The 16,289-nt window shown below is 34.9% G+C and overlaps 1 protein-coding gene across 4 annotated transcripts in view; it reads left to right on the top strand.

Moving 5' to 3' along the window:
• KANSL1 (KAT8 regulatory NSL complex subunit 1) overlaps positions 1-16,289 on the top strand; it is a 184,125-nt gene that overhangs the window by 32,077 nt on the left and 135,759 nt on the right. For all 4 annotated transcript variants that reach the window (XM_051994909.1, XM_051994910.1, XM_051994911.1 and 1 more), the window contains one exon: positions 13,710-15,081. In XM_051994909.1, coding sequence (XP_051850869.1) covers positions 13,793-15,081 — 1,289 coding nt within the window. In that variant the 5' untranslated portion in view covers positions 13,710-13,792. The remainder of the gene's footprint in view (positions 1-13,709; positions 15,082-16,289) is intronic.

Here is a 16,289-nt window from a genome sequence, read left to right as displayed (position 1 = left end):
GACAGAATCCATGCCAGGATAATTTTTACACAGCATTATCCCTTGCAATCACTTATGTTTCATTTTTCCCCTCCCTCCCCCCCCCCCCCCAAGATGGCAAGCAGTCCTATATATGTTAAATATGTTGCAGTATATCCTAGATACAATACATGCAAATATTAATTTTTGACATCTAGGAATAGTATACAATGGGAAGTGGGCAAGTGGTCAGGCCCCACTGACTTTTTGTGCTAGCTAATTAGATTTGTTTAAAAAAAAAATTCAGGGAGGGGTGCTGACCTTTGGGATCTAATACCTATAAGGTAGGCCTGGAAGGAGGCCTTACCAGGCATTTAAGTTTAAGTGTGATGGGATGAAAAAAAGTCTTTGAGAAAAATTATTTGAGTATCAAAATGAAGATGGATTAGTTGAGGGTTAAGACTAGAAAAAGAGAGATTTAATAGTAGTAATCTTAGATATATGAGAGCCCAGAATACAGTTTTAACAGTGAGGAAATGAACATCCAACTCTTGACTAAATTATATTCATGCCTTCTGTCTTTATACCAGTCATTTCTGGGAAAAGCATTTTTCCTCTCCCTCTCTACCCCACCTCCCTTTTTTCCTTTCTACAAAGACAAATAGTGAAGGAAGCTAAATATGTGGCAATAGTTGCTAAAACTGATCATGTAGTAGAAGTCCCTTAGTCTACTGTCTCTCTGCCAGGAGGGAGATACTTTTTATTATCTGTTCTCCAGGATGGATGGACAGACACACACACACACACACACACACATTCTCTCTTTCTCTCTCTCTCTCTCTCTTTCTCTTTCTCTCTCCCTCTCTCTCCTTCCTTTCCTCCTCTTCTCTTCCTCCTCCTCCTTCTTGGACTAGTTATTTCTACCATAAAATGGTATGAATATTTTAGTACAGTTCTTTAACTTCCTTACATTCAAATGCTAGGATAGTTGAATCACTTTCCTTGTGTAATTCTAAATTGATTCCTAGAATAATTGGACCATTTGGCATTTTCCAATCAAAAAAGAAAGAGTCCTTTTCCTAATTTGTGGTCTTGGATTTATCAAACAATGAAATGTTATTTTTTGGTAACTATTTCCTGCTTATTTGATTTAGTTCTACTGGCTTTCTTTTATTTTTCTTTCTTTTTAATCAGAACCAACTAATTTTGATGAATTTCCAGGACTGGTATTAAATTCCCTCCAAATGAATTTTTTGGGGATGTCATTCTCTAAAATAATTACATTGTTCATTTTATTTGTTGCACCTTATATTTCTTCGAATTTCATTTAGTATCTTAATAAAGTTCTTTGCCTTACTGCCATGGCTCCAGGATCTTGTTACTTTTAATTAAAAAGTGTTGCTATCTTTTGTTTTTACATTACATTTATTTTTGCGTTTGTCATTCTTTCCTCTCTGTACAGCAAACCATTCCTCTGTTACAAGTGATTAAAAAAAGAGAAGAAAAACATTTGAGGAAAATTAATCAAATACATCAGCATATGTTATATTCCACACTTGTTTCCTTTTGTTTGTACTACTGCACTCATCCAAGTCAACTTCTACTGCTCTCCCTACCCCTAAATTCATTTAATAATTTGATGGCAGATTAATAATTTTCATACACCCCATAATTTTATAGTGACTCGTGAAATATTCACTGCCTCTTTATCAGATATAAAGTATTAGGGTCAGAAAGTTGGGAAGCTGCTTAGAGGCTTTGTCCAGGTTTTTTCCTTGAATAAAAAGAATCCCTTCCACAGCACCCTAGAGAAGTGGTTATCCACTCTTTTTTCTGCAGTCCTCTAGGGGGAACCCACGACCTCTTGAGGCAGCCCATTTTACCAAAGAGCCTATTAACAAAGCACCTGTTTTCTGAAAAGTAATAAGGCCAGCTATCCTTTTGGTCAGTTTTCTCAATCTATAAAATAAAATTTATTGCCAAATTGCCTTGTCTATGGAAAAATGAAATGAAAATATTAATTATGGTTTTCAAAAAGAAGGATTGTTTAACCCTTGAAAACTTAAATATAAGAAAAAGAGTAAGAAAAAAACTGGTGTTTTCAAAATGTTTTCTAAATGCTCTGTTATAAAACAGTCCATTTCCCTTTGTAATGCAGCATGTGTGGAAGGTGCTTGAATTGTCTTATAATGCCTTTATTATTTAAAAAAAAATTATATTTTCTGTTTCATCTCAGCATGGGCCTTTGAAGGTTTGGTCAGTGCAGCAAAAATTCTGGCAGGTCTCATGCAGTTGAAAAATCTTTTAAGTATTGCCCTGGTAATGAACTACTTATATGTCTTCTGTTTTAGTAATAGCCTAGTAAATTTAGATAGATATTTAGTGCCATGGAATAATATAGAGAACTTAGAGAACATCTAGTCCAGCCCACCCATTTTATGGATGAAGAAAGTGGTAAATTGCAGAGTCATTATTTGACTAGTTTCTCAAATATGAAACTTTATATTCACATATATCATACTATCTCAGTCTTTTATTACCTGGCCCTGTCACATTTTTCTAATTTTTTTCTAATTTTCTGTTTTATTAATTTTTTAGTAAATTTAGTAATTTTACCAATTTTCTATCTTACTGCTTTCCTACATGATTTCTTTACTCCAGCCTTGTACTTTTTTGCTCCTATGTGTTGTGCTGATTCTTCTACTTAGAATATACCATCCTTCATCTCTGCCAGAGGAAATTCTACCTATACCATACTGACTCTAATGATAAAATTACATGACATGAGGGATGAATAAATAGTAGTCATGGATAGAGTACATATTTAAAGTTTTGCTCTACTTTAAGAGAACTTTTCACTTGACTTCTTTTGAATGTATTGGCTGCTTTTTTTCCTTCAAGCAGACTTAGTAGTATAAGAAGCAGTGGCTATCTCCCTGGTCCCATCATTCATTCAACATTTATTAAAATGCCTATTCGACTGAGGCATTGGGGATAATTTAATGAATTCCTGGTGTTAGTACTCCCCCATCTTAGTCATTCAGCAAGCATCTATTAAGTGCCTAATGAATGCTAAGTAATCTGCTAGATCCTGGGGGTACAAAGACAAAAAAGAAAACAATATGTGTCCTCTAACACATTCTTTTTGGGCATAAATATGTAAATATATCATTATAGACCGATTAAAAACAAGGTAATAAAGGGAACTAAGGGCTGGAGATATCAGAAAGACTTCATGTGGAAGGTGGTGCTTTGCTTGAACTGAGATTTGAAGGGAATCATAGATACCAAAGGACAGGGAATACATTCTAGGCTTGAGGGCAACTAGTAAAAAGTCATGGAACCTAGAAGTGAGTGCTATATATGAGGGAACAAGGCAGCTGAACTAAATTATGGGAATTGTGTAACAAGATTGTAAAGGCAGGTTGGGACATGGTTATGAAGGACTTCAAAAGGCAAAGAAATTTATATCTGATTTAAAGGCAATAGAAAGCCTATGACACTTAACTGATTAGGGAAGTGATATGATCAGACCTATCCTAGAAAAAGTGTTTTTGGCTTTTGTGTAGAAGCTGGATTGAAGTGAGGAAAAGACTTGGAAGGGAGAGAGATTAGTTAGAAGGATAGTATTGTAATCTACCAAAAGGTGATTGAAAGTACCTAAACTAGGGAAATATAATTATAAAAGATTTGAGAAATATTGATAGAATTGATAAGATTTAGAAACTGTATTGTGGATGAAGGAAAGTCAAGATTAGAGAAGATATATCTTTATCTGTATCTATCTGAAATTGTGAACCTGGATGATAGGAGAGTTTGAAATGGACATTTTTGGAAGAAAGATAGCTTTGAAATATGTTGAATTAGTGATGCCTGGGGGCATCCAGTTCTGTTCAGTAGATGATAGTGACTATAGTTTTGTATATATAGATCTGGGAATCATCATAGAGGTGATAATTAAACCATGAGGAGCTGATGAAATCTCTAAAAAGAGAAAAAGGCATAGGGTACATACAGCTTTTGTGGGTTGCATCCATAGGCCTGTGTGAGGGCTTTAAATAACTATCCATGCATTGTTAGACCATGTACTTCATGACTATATATATATATATATATATAATTCCTGGAAGATTTGGCTGCTCATGGCACTGTAGGCCTTCCTCTGGTTCTTATTATTTTGTATGTACTAGTGAAGCAGTAAATAGTTTTCATTCCTTTACTCTAGTGATTGGCTTACTTTCTTTCTAGTTATACCTGTTTTTTGATGCTTTTTAGGTGAGTTGTACAGTTAGTCATCTCTTCTATTTTTTGATTTTTCCTCATTGTGGTTTTGATACATCACAGGTTGGCACAGACATTAACTGGGAATTTTTTGGGAGTTTTATTGAATCTGCAGACATGAAAAAGTATAGAAATTCTGAAATGCTTAAAATACATGTATAGTATAAATCCAGTTTTACAATAAGTAAATGTAACATAAATATCCATAAAAGAAAAGAAAAAAATTCAGACTTTTTCTCTGGATGAAGAAAGGGTCGAAATTAAAAAAAAATTTTTTTTTCTAGATTGTTATCCCTTGATGTGGAAGGGATATAGTGTTTATATAGTGCTTTACGTAAAGTATAGCATGTTATCACATTTGAATCTTATAGCAACCCTAGGAAGTAGATGTTATTATTGTTTCAATTTTACAGAGGGAGGATATTGGAACAGAGAGGTCTTAATCCAGCTTTGGAGTTAATATTCTTCATTGAGTATAGGAGCAGATACATGGCATAATGGGTATAATGGAGGATCTAGACTCAGTAAATCCTGCGTTCTAATTGAGCCTTAGACGCTTAATAGATGTGTGATCCTGGCAAATTAGCATCTGTTTGCTTCAGATTCCTCATGTAAAATGTGGAAAATATTGTACCTACCTCTCAGAATTGTTGTGAGGATCAAAATCAAATGTGTAAAAAGGATAGATAATTGTTAGCTTTCATCATCATCTGCTTTCACCATTAGAAATAATTAAATCCTTTTTAAAGGAAGTTACTGGTTTTTTTGAATGATGCATGCCTCATTTAACAAATATTTAGGCCAGTGGTCCTCAAAGTGTAGTCCAAAGAATTGTAGGGGTCTCTGAAACCCTTTCAGAGGGTCTACAAATTCAAAATCATTTTTTATTTATAATATAGTAAATAGCTATAAATATAACTCATGTGAACAAAACTCTTTGAACAAAACCTCGATATATATATATTTTTTTAACAACATGAAGATACTGAGAACAAAAGTTTGAGAACCCCTGAATTTTAGGCACTGGGATATGAGAAATGGGTAATTGTAATCACAATATTATGTGATAAGCACATAAGAGAATTATAAACCAGAGTATATTGTAAGACCCTGTAGAGAAGCTGATTGTATACCAGAGGTATCACAAAGACTTCAGAGTTAGAGGAGTGCCATTTGATTTGACGTTTTCAGATCTGAAAGGAATTCAGGAGATGAAGAAAAGGTAGGTGGAGTGACATTTGAGGCAAGGGCATGAAGAACAGCCAACTCAAGACAGTGCTAAAAATTATTCATTCATTCATTCATTTATTTATTGTGTAGGCAATTGGGGTTAAGTGACTTGCCCAGGGTGGTACAGCCAGGAAGTATTAAGTGTCTGAGGTCACATTTGAACTCCGGTCCTCCAGACTTCAGGGCTGGTATTTACTGTACATACCACTTAGATGCTTTTCTTAAATTTACCATGAGAACATTATGGAATTATATAGCTGGATGAGGAGGAAGTATCTTTTTTGTTTGGAAAATTATAAACAGCTTTATGGATAAGGGGAAGAAGCCATTGAAAAGGAGGTTATAGAACATGCAAGAGAAAGGAGGTAGATGGAGCAAAGCTTTGAAAGTTGTGAAGTTTAGGTTTTGGCAGTTGTCCTCAGTGATACTCAGTAGTAGTTCTGAATGTATTTTATTTTATCCAGTCTACAGATGTTTGGGTGGAGACATGCAGAATAAAGACAAAATAAATACAAGGCTGCATTGAACATTAGCAGTTGGAAAATTTTCTCATAAAGTGAGAAATTCACTGAGTAAAAGATGAGGAAAGGAAAGCATTCCAGGCATGAAAATAGTGTCGAGTCACAGATGGGAGTGTAAAGAACTGCAGTGAAGCCAGTGTCTCTGAATCAAGAGTTTGTGAAAAGGGGGAGGGGCAAGAAGGATTAAAGAAGTATAAGGTATAATATGACTGAAAATGTGGTAATTTTGAAGGGTTGTAAATGTCAAACAGAAGAGAGAAGTTAGAGCTGTATAGATTTGAGAATCCTCAGCGTAGAGGTGAATGAGTCCATGGGAACTGATGAGATTACCAAGTGAAATAGTATAGAGGAAGAAAAGGTGGATTAGGACAGCTCTATAGGGGGCACTCAAGGGTAGCAGGTGTGATTTGGGTGAAGATCCAACAAAGGAAACTAAGGAGCATTTGGGTAGAAAGAAAACTAGAAGAGAATAGTGTCTTGAAGACCTAGCTGGGGTCCTCAAACTAAATCCCGCAAGCCAGAGGCGGCAGCTGAGGATGATTATCCCCTTCACCCAGAGCTATGAAGTTTCTTTATTTAAAGGCCCACAAAACAAAGTTTTTGTTTTTACTATAGTCCGGCCCTCCAACAGTGTGTGAGGGACAGTAAACTGGCTCCCTTTTTAAAAAGTTTGAGGACCCCTGAGAGGAAAGGGACTATCTAGGGGAAAGGCATTTTGGCAGTGTCAGAGACTGGAGAAGTCTAGAAGGATGAGGATTGAGAAAAGGCCATTGGATATATCCTGTAAGAGATTAATGGTAATTTTGGAGAGAGTACTTTAGATTGTGGAGAGTTAAGAATAGACTAAGTGGAGGTACTTAGTGTAGCACATTTTTTCAAGGAAGTTAGCCACAAGGATAAAAGGTAAACTTGAGACAATAGCAGAAATCAAAAGATAAAGTGAAGAAAAGATTGAGGCTAGATTGCAAAGGGCTTTAAAAAGCAGAAAAATTTGCATTTATTTCTAGAGACAATAAATTTATTGGGAGCCACTGAAATTTATTGAAGAAACAAGTGACCTGCTTTTTAGGAAAATCACTCTGACTGCTCTTGAGTGGGGAGATACTTGAGGGATTAAGGGAGACAGACCAGTTAGGAAATCATTGAAATTAATATGGAAGAGAGATGATGAGTATCTCAACTAAGATAGATGGTGGCCTCTAGAATAAAGAGGGAAAGGTTCAGTTGTAAGTGACATTAATCAATAAGATTTGCTTAATTGATTAGATATCCTGAGTAAAATGGACTATATTAAGGTTTTGAATCTTGAAAACTGGAAAAGGGTCCTTTGATAAGATATAAGAAAGTTTGGTAGTGAGAAACTATTGAATGCTCTGTTTTATAATCCATGGTCTTTTTTTGCTCTCTAGTATTTCCGTTTTATTATTATTTTTTTATTTACATCATTGTAGTTATATAAATATAATTATCTTGGTTCTACTTTGTATCACTTCATACTTTTTTCCATGCTTCTGCATTTCATAGTTAATGCTTTTTTATAGTATACAGTAGTAACATTCCATTGTCTTCACACATATTCTACTTTATTTATCCATTCCCTAATCTACTTTCTGCTCTTCATTACATTAAAATGCTCCTTTGGATATTTTGATGCTTTGTGGGACTTTTTCCCTTTGATGTCTGAAGAACACAAATCCCATATGGATCAAAAGGAGCAGTCATTTTATTTACTTTCTTAACGTAATTCCAAATTTACAGAAAAGTTATGATTCACAATTACATGCACAGTAAAGAATATGCTTGTTTTTCTACAACCTTTCCATCATTGACCATACCAATTTTGTCATCATACATTCCAATTTTGTCATCATACATTGTAAATCTGTTTTGATTCTCTCCTTTCCTTTCGCTTCCCTTCATCTCTGTCCCCTTCTCCCCCTCTATCTCCTTCTCTTTCCGTCTCCTCCTTCTCTCTCTCTTCTTGAGATTAAGAGGTAACAGAAGTAGGTCTTGTCTAATTGGACACTATATATCCTGAGATGATGGGGATCAAAGGTGGTATCTCATGTCTTCATATTCAAATGTAAATAGTTTTTCCTTTAGTTCCTTACTACTATTAATTTTTATTGTCTTTTCTTGTGTTCAAAATTCAAAGTATCCATGCATTTCTGGTCTTTTCCTCAAGAATGTTTTAAAGTTCTCTAAATATTTCTTGAAAAATCTATATTTCCTTCTGTATTCTTTTACTTAGTTTTGTTAGTCAAATTTTCTTGGTTTGTAGGCCCCTATCCCTTTACCTTCTGGAATTTCATATTCTAAGTTCTCTGTTTCATTATTGTGGTAGTTCCTAAATTGTGTTTGTTTTAGTTCCTTGAATTCTGTCTGACTGCTTTTGGAGTTATTTTCCTTGGATTTTGGAAGCTGGGTTTCTTTGATCTTAGGAATTTTTATTTTGGAATTTCTTCCAGGGGGAATCATAATTTTTCAATGTCCATTTTACTTTCTGGATCTAAGAGAAGAGACATGGGCAGTTAAAATTCTTTGGGATAGGAAGTTTATGCCCTTTTTCTAGACTTGTAGTTCAGATGATCCAACCATTTAAAATATTTTTTTTTTCCTTTATTTTCCAGGTCAGTTGTTTTTGCTATGAGAATCTTTAGACTTACTTTTTTTTTTTTTTCTCCCAACTAATCCTTTAACTTGGTTTTAATGTTTCTAGGTAGCTCATTGATTTTTTTTTTTCCTTTTTGGTTCATTCTAATTTTCAGGGAATGTTTTGCTTAGGTAAAGTTTTGTGCCTCTTGTGCCAAGCTGTTAATTTCCTTTCTAATTCTTTTGTAATTGTCATTTCTTTTCCTTTCTCCTCCCCATCCAAGTACTCTCATTTCATGGTTTTTTTTTTTTTTTTTTTTTTGTTGTTGTTGTTGTTGTTGTTGTTGTCGTTGTTGTTGTTTTTATATTTTAAACTCTTGTTTCCTTCCAAGAATTCTGTTTGAGTTTTTCCCTGAGGCATTGCTTGTAGTTATTTAGGAGTCATTTTCATTTTAGGTATTTGTTACTTGAGGGTGTCTGTCACCATAGTAGTTTACTATGGTGGGATTCTATTTTATTTGATTTTTTTTTTTTCCTAAAAAACTGCTTCCTGATTTGGGATTTGTTATTAGGTCTGGTCTCAGCTACTCTTTTGGAGAGAAGGTCTAGGCTAATCTGTGTTAATTTCGTGTTGTGTTTATTCCAGAATCTCAGGGACATTTCTGAGGCATAGGTTTCAGATTCAATGTCATGGGGCTAGCAAAATTCCTGTGTGCCTGTGAACCAGATTAAAATATAATTGGGAAATTTTTAACAAAAAATTTAAATACAATATAGCATCGACCATGTAAATTTGTGGATTTCTAAGTCTTTTTCCAGCAGTTGATATTCTGGAGGACTTGCAGTCTTTTGAGTGCTCCCAAAGTGATTTGATTCAAGGTAAATTCTATTGGCGGCTTCCATAGGTTGAGCTCTGAATGTTCTGGACTCGTTTGCTTATTTCCACTCCTGCCTGCCTTCTGGAAAGCTTTGATTGGTTCATAGAAGCAGATTTGTAGATTCCCCTTTGGTCTGATATGTCTGCCCTGGTTATTCCTCTGCAAGCTGGGCTAGATATTGGAAATGAGAATCTGTTTTGACTCTGAGATCTGAGCCATACTGTTACAACTGCTGGCAGTGTCTGAATTTCTTCCCTTTCTCCATAGATAACCCAAGTCCCTTGTTACTCTGATCCTGTAAACTCAAAACTGTGCAGTGGATAACAAAACTGCCAGTGTGTATTTGTCCCTATTGCAGTACTGCAGTAAAGATCGGGAACCTTCTTTGCCCTGATACACAGTTTCTCCCTCAGAGTGCTCATGCCTTGACCTGTTCCTAGTATCCCCCAAACTCCTTAATTGGTGAGCTGTGATTTTTATCATCATGATTTTAGTCTTGTTCTTTTTCTAAATTAGTTTGGAGGAGTTGGTCTAGAAATCCACTGAATTACTTCATTTGGCCATCTTGGCTTCATCTCCTTCGTTCCACATATGTAATCAGTTCTTGTTGATTTTTAAAAGTTTTTCCAACATTTTCTTCTATCCATTCTATCTCCACTTATAGCCACCACTGATTCAGGCACTTACTCTTCCTCACCTTTGTCATGCAGTAGCTTCCTTATTAGGCTGCCTGTTATATTAAAAGGAATTTTTAGTCATTATTAGTCTTCTAGAATTGATTATTAGACATTGAATTTGGTAGAAGTTGTTAAATCTTTGAGTTTTTATAGTAATTGTAGAAATTATTCTATATTCTATGCTATAGAATTATTCTAACTATGCTATAGTTTGGGAAACTATACATCCCTTTATACTAGTCTTCCTAGGTTTCGCAGAATCCATCCCTTTCAGAATTTCTTATTGTAGAATTAAACTTAAAGACATACTCTTATTTTTTCAGCTGTTGCCTGATTGTTGGGCCACCTCCCATTTTGTTTCCAGTTCTTGGCTATAACAAAAAACACCACTTTATTTTTGTGCGTTTAAGTCCTTTTACTCTGATTTGTTATTGGTGGTAGTGGTAGTGGATAGATACATTATTATGGCATTTTCTGGGTAAAAATGTACACATAATTTACTAACTTTTTTTGGTTTTAATTCTAATTGCATTCAAGTATGTATGGGCCAAATTCACTTGCTCTACCAATAATAATGTATGCTTTTCTTGCCATTGACCCTCTAACAGTTGCAGTTTTATTTTTTTGTTAATTGTGGTCAAAGATGATTTTTAAATTTTTGTTAGTTTTATATGATTTGTAACATTTTTTCATAAGGAGATTGATTACATTTTTCTCTTAAGGACTGCCTGTTCCTATTTTGTGACCATTTTATTTATCTATTGTGGAATAATTCTTATTCTTTAAAATTTGTACGAATTTCTTATATATTTTGGATATCAAACCTTTATCAATGTTTTCTGTTGTATATTCCACAGTTAACTATTTCTTTTAAAATTCTCGAATGCATTAATTTTACTTGTGCAAAAATGTTTCTATTTTATGTGTTCCCAATTGCTTATTTCATCCCCTGAAATTTCATTTATCTCTTGTTTGGTCAAAAACTTTCCCCTGTCTCTTCATTTGTGATGTAATATTTTACTATGTAACTAGTATAACATTTACGTAGGACTTAATGTTTAACATGCACTGTGCTAAACCATTTTACAATTACTGTTATCCCTTTTAATCCTTATAACCTTTGGGAAATGAGTGCCATTTTACAGCAGAGGAAACTGAGGCAAACAGATTAAATCCTTTGTTTATATACATCTGAGGCCAGCTTAGAACTCAGAAATCTAGATCTTCTTAACAGTCTTGGGAACTTTTATATACATCTGAGGCCAGCTTAGAACTCAGAAATCTAGATCTTCTTAATAGTCTTGGGAACTAAGTGATATTATTATGCTCATTTTACAGTTGAGGCAGCTGAGCTTTAAGCTTGTTAAACTGACTTGCCCAAGGTTACACAGCTAGTAAGCATCTGAGGCTGGATTTTAATGTAGGTCTTTTTGAAGCCAAGCCTGCTACTCTTATGTCCAACATTCAGACCACATAATTATTTGGAACTTAAGGTCTGTGGTATGAGATAGTGGTCTAAACCTAATTGATGCCTGGTTTCTTTTTTGTTTTCCCAGTAGTTTTTGTCAAATGAGTCTTTGCACACTTTGTTCTTATTGGTTATGGGGTTTCTTTAATGTATCATTTATCAATTTTTAAAAATTTTACAACCAGTACTAAATAGTTTGGATTATCACTGACTTGTTTGTAGTGTAGTTTGAGATTAGCTATGATCAGACTTCTTTCTTGCCTCCTTTATTTCATTGCTTTTGAGATTTTTGACCTTTATCTCCAGATAATTTTAATGTTTTAATAATTGGGTATGACACTGAATTAATAAAATAATATAGACAATATCATCTTTTGTATTATTGATATAACCCAACCATGTTTTCATATTATTAGTGTTCAGTTTGTAATTTCTTTGCAGGATTGAATTTATCCTTTGTGGTGATGGTTAAAACTAAATATCCATAAATCCATTTAATTAGGCAATTAAGAGAAACTGAAGTTGGTTGTAGTATTTTGAAAGTTAGTTAATATGTGAGGGCACAACCATCAACATTCCCTATGAGTTGTGATTCTTTTAGGGGCCTTTTAATTGTGACATCGGCTTAATAACAGTGGCAGCCTCAATTTGTATATAAATTAGTTTTTCTTCTGCCCCAGTGGATTGTTATGTGCATTCTATTTTAGAGATGACTTTTTAACTCTAAAGCAATGGTTATGTGCTTCTATGACTTTGTCCTCATATTCTGGGGATGGAATTGATGGTTTTAATTGTGAAATTCAATTAAAAAATATGTGATTGAGGGTTAGAAATAGGTCATCCCATGTGTTTGCCTATTTGGAATATTATTTTCGTACTTTGAGAATTTCTCACAATTTGGATTTTTTTTTTAATATGTAGATTTTATTGTTTTTATATGTAAAAAGTCTTTTGGAGCATTGTGTTCCATTAGAAATAATAAAAAGTCCACTCATTTATTAAATGGATACATCTTTATTTTGTACCATTTTGTGAATTTCCACTGTCTTTAAAGTTTAGTAAATTATTTTGAACAATGGTGTTTGTTTCAATTAGTGATAATCTTTTGAGTAAGATCCGTTATCCTTAGCTCTTCTTAACAATTGGTTCTATCCTATACAGATAGATTGTAGTCTTGTCTTTTTGAGTGTAAGTTGTATATCACTGTAATTCATAGCAGTAGACTTTTAAAAAAATATTAACATTGTTAATCTCAACAAAGTAGCTAAAATGATTTTCTGTTTTAGGTTTTCTACTAATATTTTCTTGATAAAATAGGATTGTTTTGATGTTTATGGAAAAAAAAAACATGTTGCTGTTAGGACTTTCAACATTATAAGTACAACCTTTCATTTAAAAATTCTATTCTTTTTCTTTCTTTTTTTTCCCTTTTTTTTTTTTTTGGAGTCAATTAGAGTTAAGTGATTTGCCCAGAGTCACATAGCTAGGAAGTGTTAAGTGCCTGAATTCGGATTTGAACTCGGGACCTCCTGACTTCAGGGCTGGCGCTCTATCCACTGTGCCACCTAGCTGCCCCTATTTAAAAATTCTTATGTATGTTTTTAGCACATTACATTTACACTTAACATTTGACCCCTAGATTTTTTTTGGGGGGGGGCAGAGGGGCGGATAGACTGATTCTCTATGCAGTAGAATAAGTATGCATTTGAAGGCTGTACTTACAGCCTCAGGGAGACTTTTTAACTTAGATTTTACTGATTATTATCTGAGGTAGTTGGCTTGTAGGGAAAAAGGCTCACTGGAGGAAGTAACACATTGAAATGATAAAGCTGAATTTGGCCATGACATTTGTGATAGTGTCTTACACTCTTTACCTTATCCTTTTACAGGAGGAAGAACCATTTGGTGGGGGGTGGGGGTGGGAAGTAATTTTTAAAAATCAAGTAGAATTAGAATATTCTATTTTTACTCAAAAAGGAGGAGTAGAGGAATAAACTGAATTAGATTTCAAGCCCTCTTCAGTAAGTTTTATTATGAAAATGTTTCACATAATTTTTTTCCTTTTATGTATTTTACTAACTCTGTTCTTCCTTTTTTCTCTCAGACTATCCTCTGGCAACATAGTAAGGGGCCGTGGAGCTGGCCTCAACAACAGGAGAGGCTGGACTCCCTGTCTCTCTGTGCTGAATGGCTGCGATGGCGCCCGCTCTCACTGATGCAGCAGCTGAAGCTCACCATATCCGGTTCAAGCTGGCTCCCCCATCCTCCACCTTGTCTCCTGGCAGTGCCGAGAATAACGGCAACACCAATATCCTTATTGCTGCCAACGGAACCAAAAGAAAAGCCATTGCAACAGAAGATTCCAGTTTAGACTTCCGAAACAACCCAACCAAGGAAGATTTGGGAAAGCTGCAGCCATTGGTGGCATCTTATCTCTGCTCAGATGTAGCATCTGTTCCTTCAAAAGAATCTTTGAAATTGCAGGGGGTCTTCAGCAAGCAAACAGTTCTTAAATCTCATTCTCTCTTATCTCAGTCTTTTGAACTCCGAGCTGAGCTGTTGGGGAGACAGCCAGTTTTGGAGTTTTCCTTAGAGAATATAAAAACCATGAATACAAGTGGCCAGCCAACTCTGCCACAAGCACCTGTAAATGGGTTGGCCAAGAAATTGACTAAAAGTGCAAATCCTGACCATGATAATTCCAGTTCTCTCAATGGAGGGAAATGTGCTCTTTCTTCATCTACTCTTCAGGGTGTTGAAGTTCGGGGTTCTGAACCTGAGGACTTGAAGGTGGGTTTGACCAATACAACTCTTCCACATAGAAACCTTGATGTTGAGCACATGTTTAGCAATAATGGCACTGCAAACAAATCTTCCGTAAATTCCTCGGAGCAGCTGGCACTTCAGGGGGGCAGTGGAGAGAGTAGGTTATCACCTGACACAAACTCCAATTCCAATTTGGGGAGTAGCAAGACACAAGGGCAGAAATCTCCCCTGCCTTGTAGTGCTTTTAGTTCTCTAGATTCTGATATGAGGACAACAGCATTATTGCGACGGCAGGCAGACATTGAGAGTCGTGCTCGGAGGCTGCAAAAGCGCTTACAGGTGGTGCAGGCCAAACAGGTGGAGAGGCATATACAGCATCAGCTGGGTGGGTTCTTGGAGAAGACTCTAAGCAAACTGCCAAACTTGGAATCCTTGAGGCATCGTAGCCAATTAATGCTGACCCGGAAGGCTGAAGCTGCCTTGCGGAAAGCTGCCAGTGAGACTACTACTTCAGAAGGACTTAGTAGTTTTTTGAAAAGCGATTCTATTTCCGAAGAATTGGAGAGATTTACAGCTAGTAGCACAGCTAACCTGAAGTCCAGTGAACAGGCCTTTGATTCAGATGTCACTGACAGTAGCTCAGGAGGGGAGTCAGACATCGAGGAAGAAGAACTGGCCAAGGCTAATACAGAACAACGTCATGTGCCACTGTGAGTATTAACTAACTTAATACTTTAAGAAATGACAATTCTCAGTTATAAATTCAATATGGATAAGTTGTTTTAGTATTTTTTTTGGCAATGCCTAAATTCCATTCTCTTGATCTTAATTTAGAACATATAAGTAACTTTAGGGGATTTATGTACGTACATTTACTTATTTGTGAGGTAAGGTATTTCTAGATGTAATGTGATTATGTTGCTAAAGTGTAAAGTGATCTATTTTAAAATTTACTGTTTTTCCCTAGTTACATTAAAAAATAATTAACATTTGTTTTTAAAACTTTGGAGTTCTAGATTCTCTCCCTTCCTCCATATTGAGAAGGCACATGTGAAGTTAGGCAGAACATTTCCATCAAAAGTCATGTTGTGAAAGCAAATACAGAACCTCCCTACACCAAGGGGGAAAAAAAAAACTTGAAGGAAAAAAAATACACTTCAATCTGCATTTAAATACAATGAGTTCTTTCTTTGGGTTTGGATAGCATAAAATGATGTATTTAAAATTTCACTTTACACTACTTTTGAAAGAAGATCTTATTGGCAGTAATTTAGCTGAATGAAGAATTGGATTAGATAAGATTTTTCCATTAATTCTAGATAAAAACCTTTTTTATATTTTACTATTTTTATATCACTTATATTTTCCAGTTATATTTATAAATTCTTAGAGAATAATCCCTAAAACAGAAGAAAAGAAAAATTCAGCAAAATTAACCAACATGTCAATTAAGTTTGACTCTCAATGTAGTTTCATACCTACAGTCCCTCACTTGCAAAGAAAAATGAGTGCATTCTCATATCTTTTTGGTAATGCTTAGTCATTATGATTTCATATCATTTTGTTTAGTTTTATTATATTTTTCATTATAATTACTGTGCATATTGCTTAATTTTGTGTCAATTCATATAGAAAGAATTCAGTCTCTCTTGTTGAGGCCAACTTTGTGGTCCCATACTACAAAGCCAGATTAAAAGAAGTAGAGGAGGTTAAGTAACTTGCTCCTGGTTACAAAGCTAGTAAGTGATTGGGTCTGGATTTGAACTTTTTGATTCTGGAATCAATGATCTATCCATTACACTACATTTTTACTGCATAGGGTTAAACAGTCATAGAGATTTAGAAGAGAGAAAAATTTAGCCCTAATAGGAGGCCTGGGAATGTGCTGAAAGATTGGAGGTATTGGAGATCTTAGGAC

This window comes from Antechinus flavipes, chromosome 4, assembly GCF_016432865.1.
Source record: "Antechinus flavipes isolate AdamAnt ecotype Samford, QLD, Australia chromosome 4, AdamAnt_v2, whole genome shotgun sequence".
Taxonomy (NCBI): domain Eukaryota; kingdom Metazoa; phylum Chordata; class Mammalia; order Dasyuromorphia; family Dasyuridae; genus Antechinus; species Antechinus flavipes.
The sequence above is the reverse complement of the archived record's forward strand: the minus strand, read 5'-3'. Positions and strand labels throughout refer to the sequence as shown.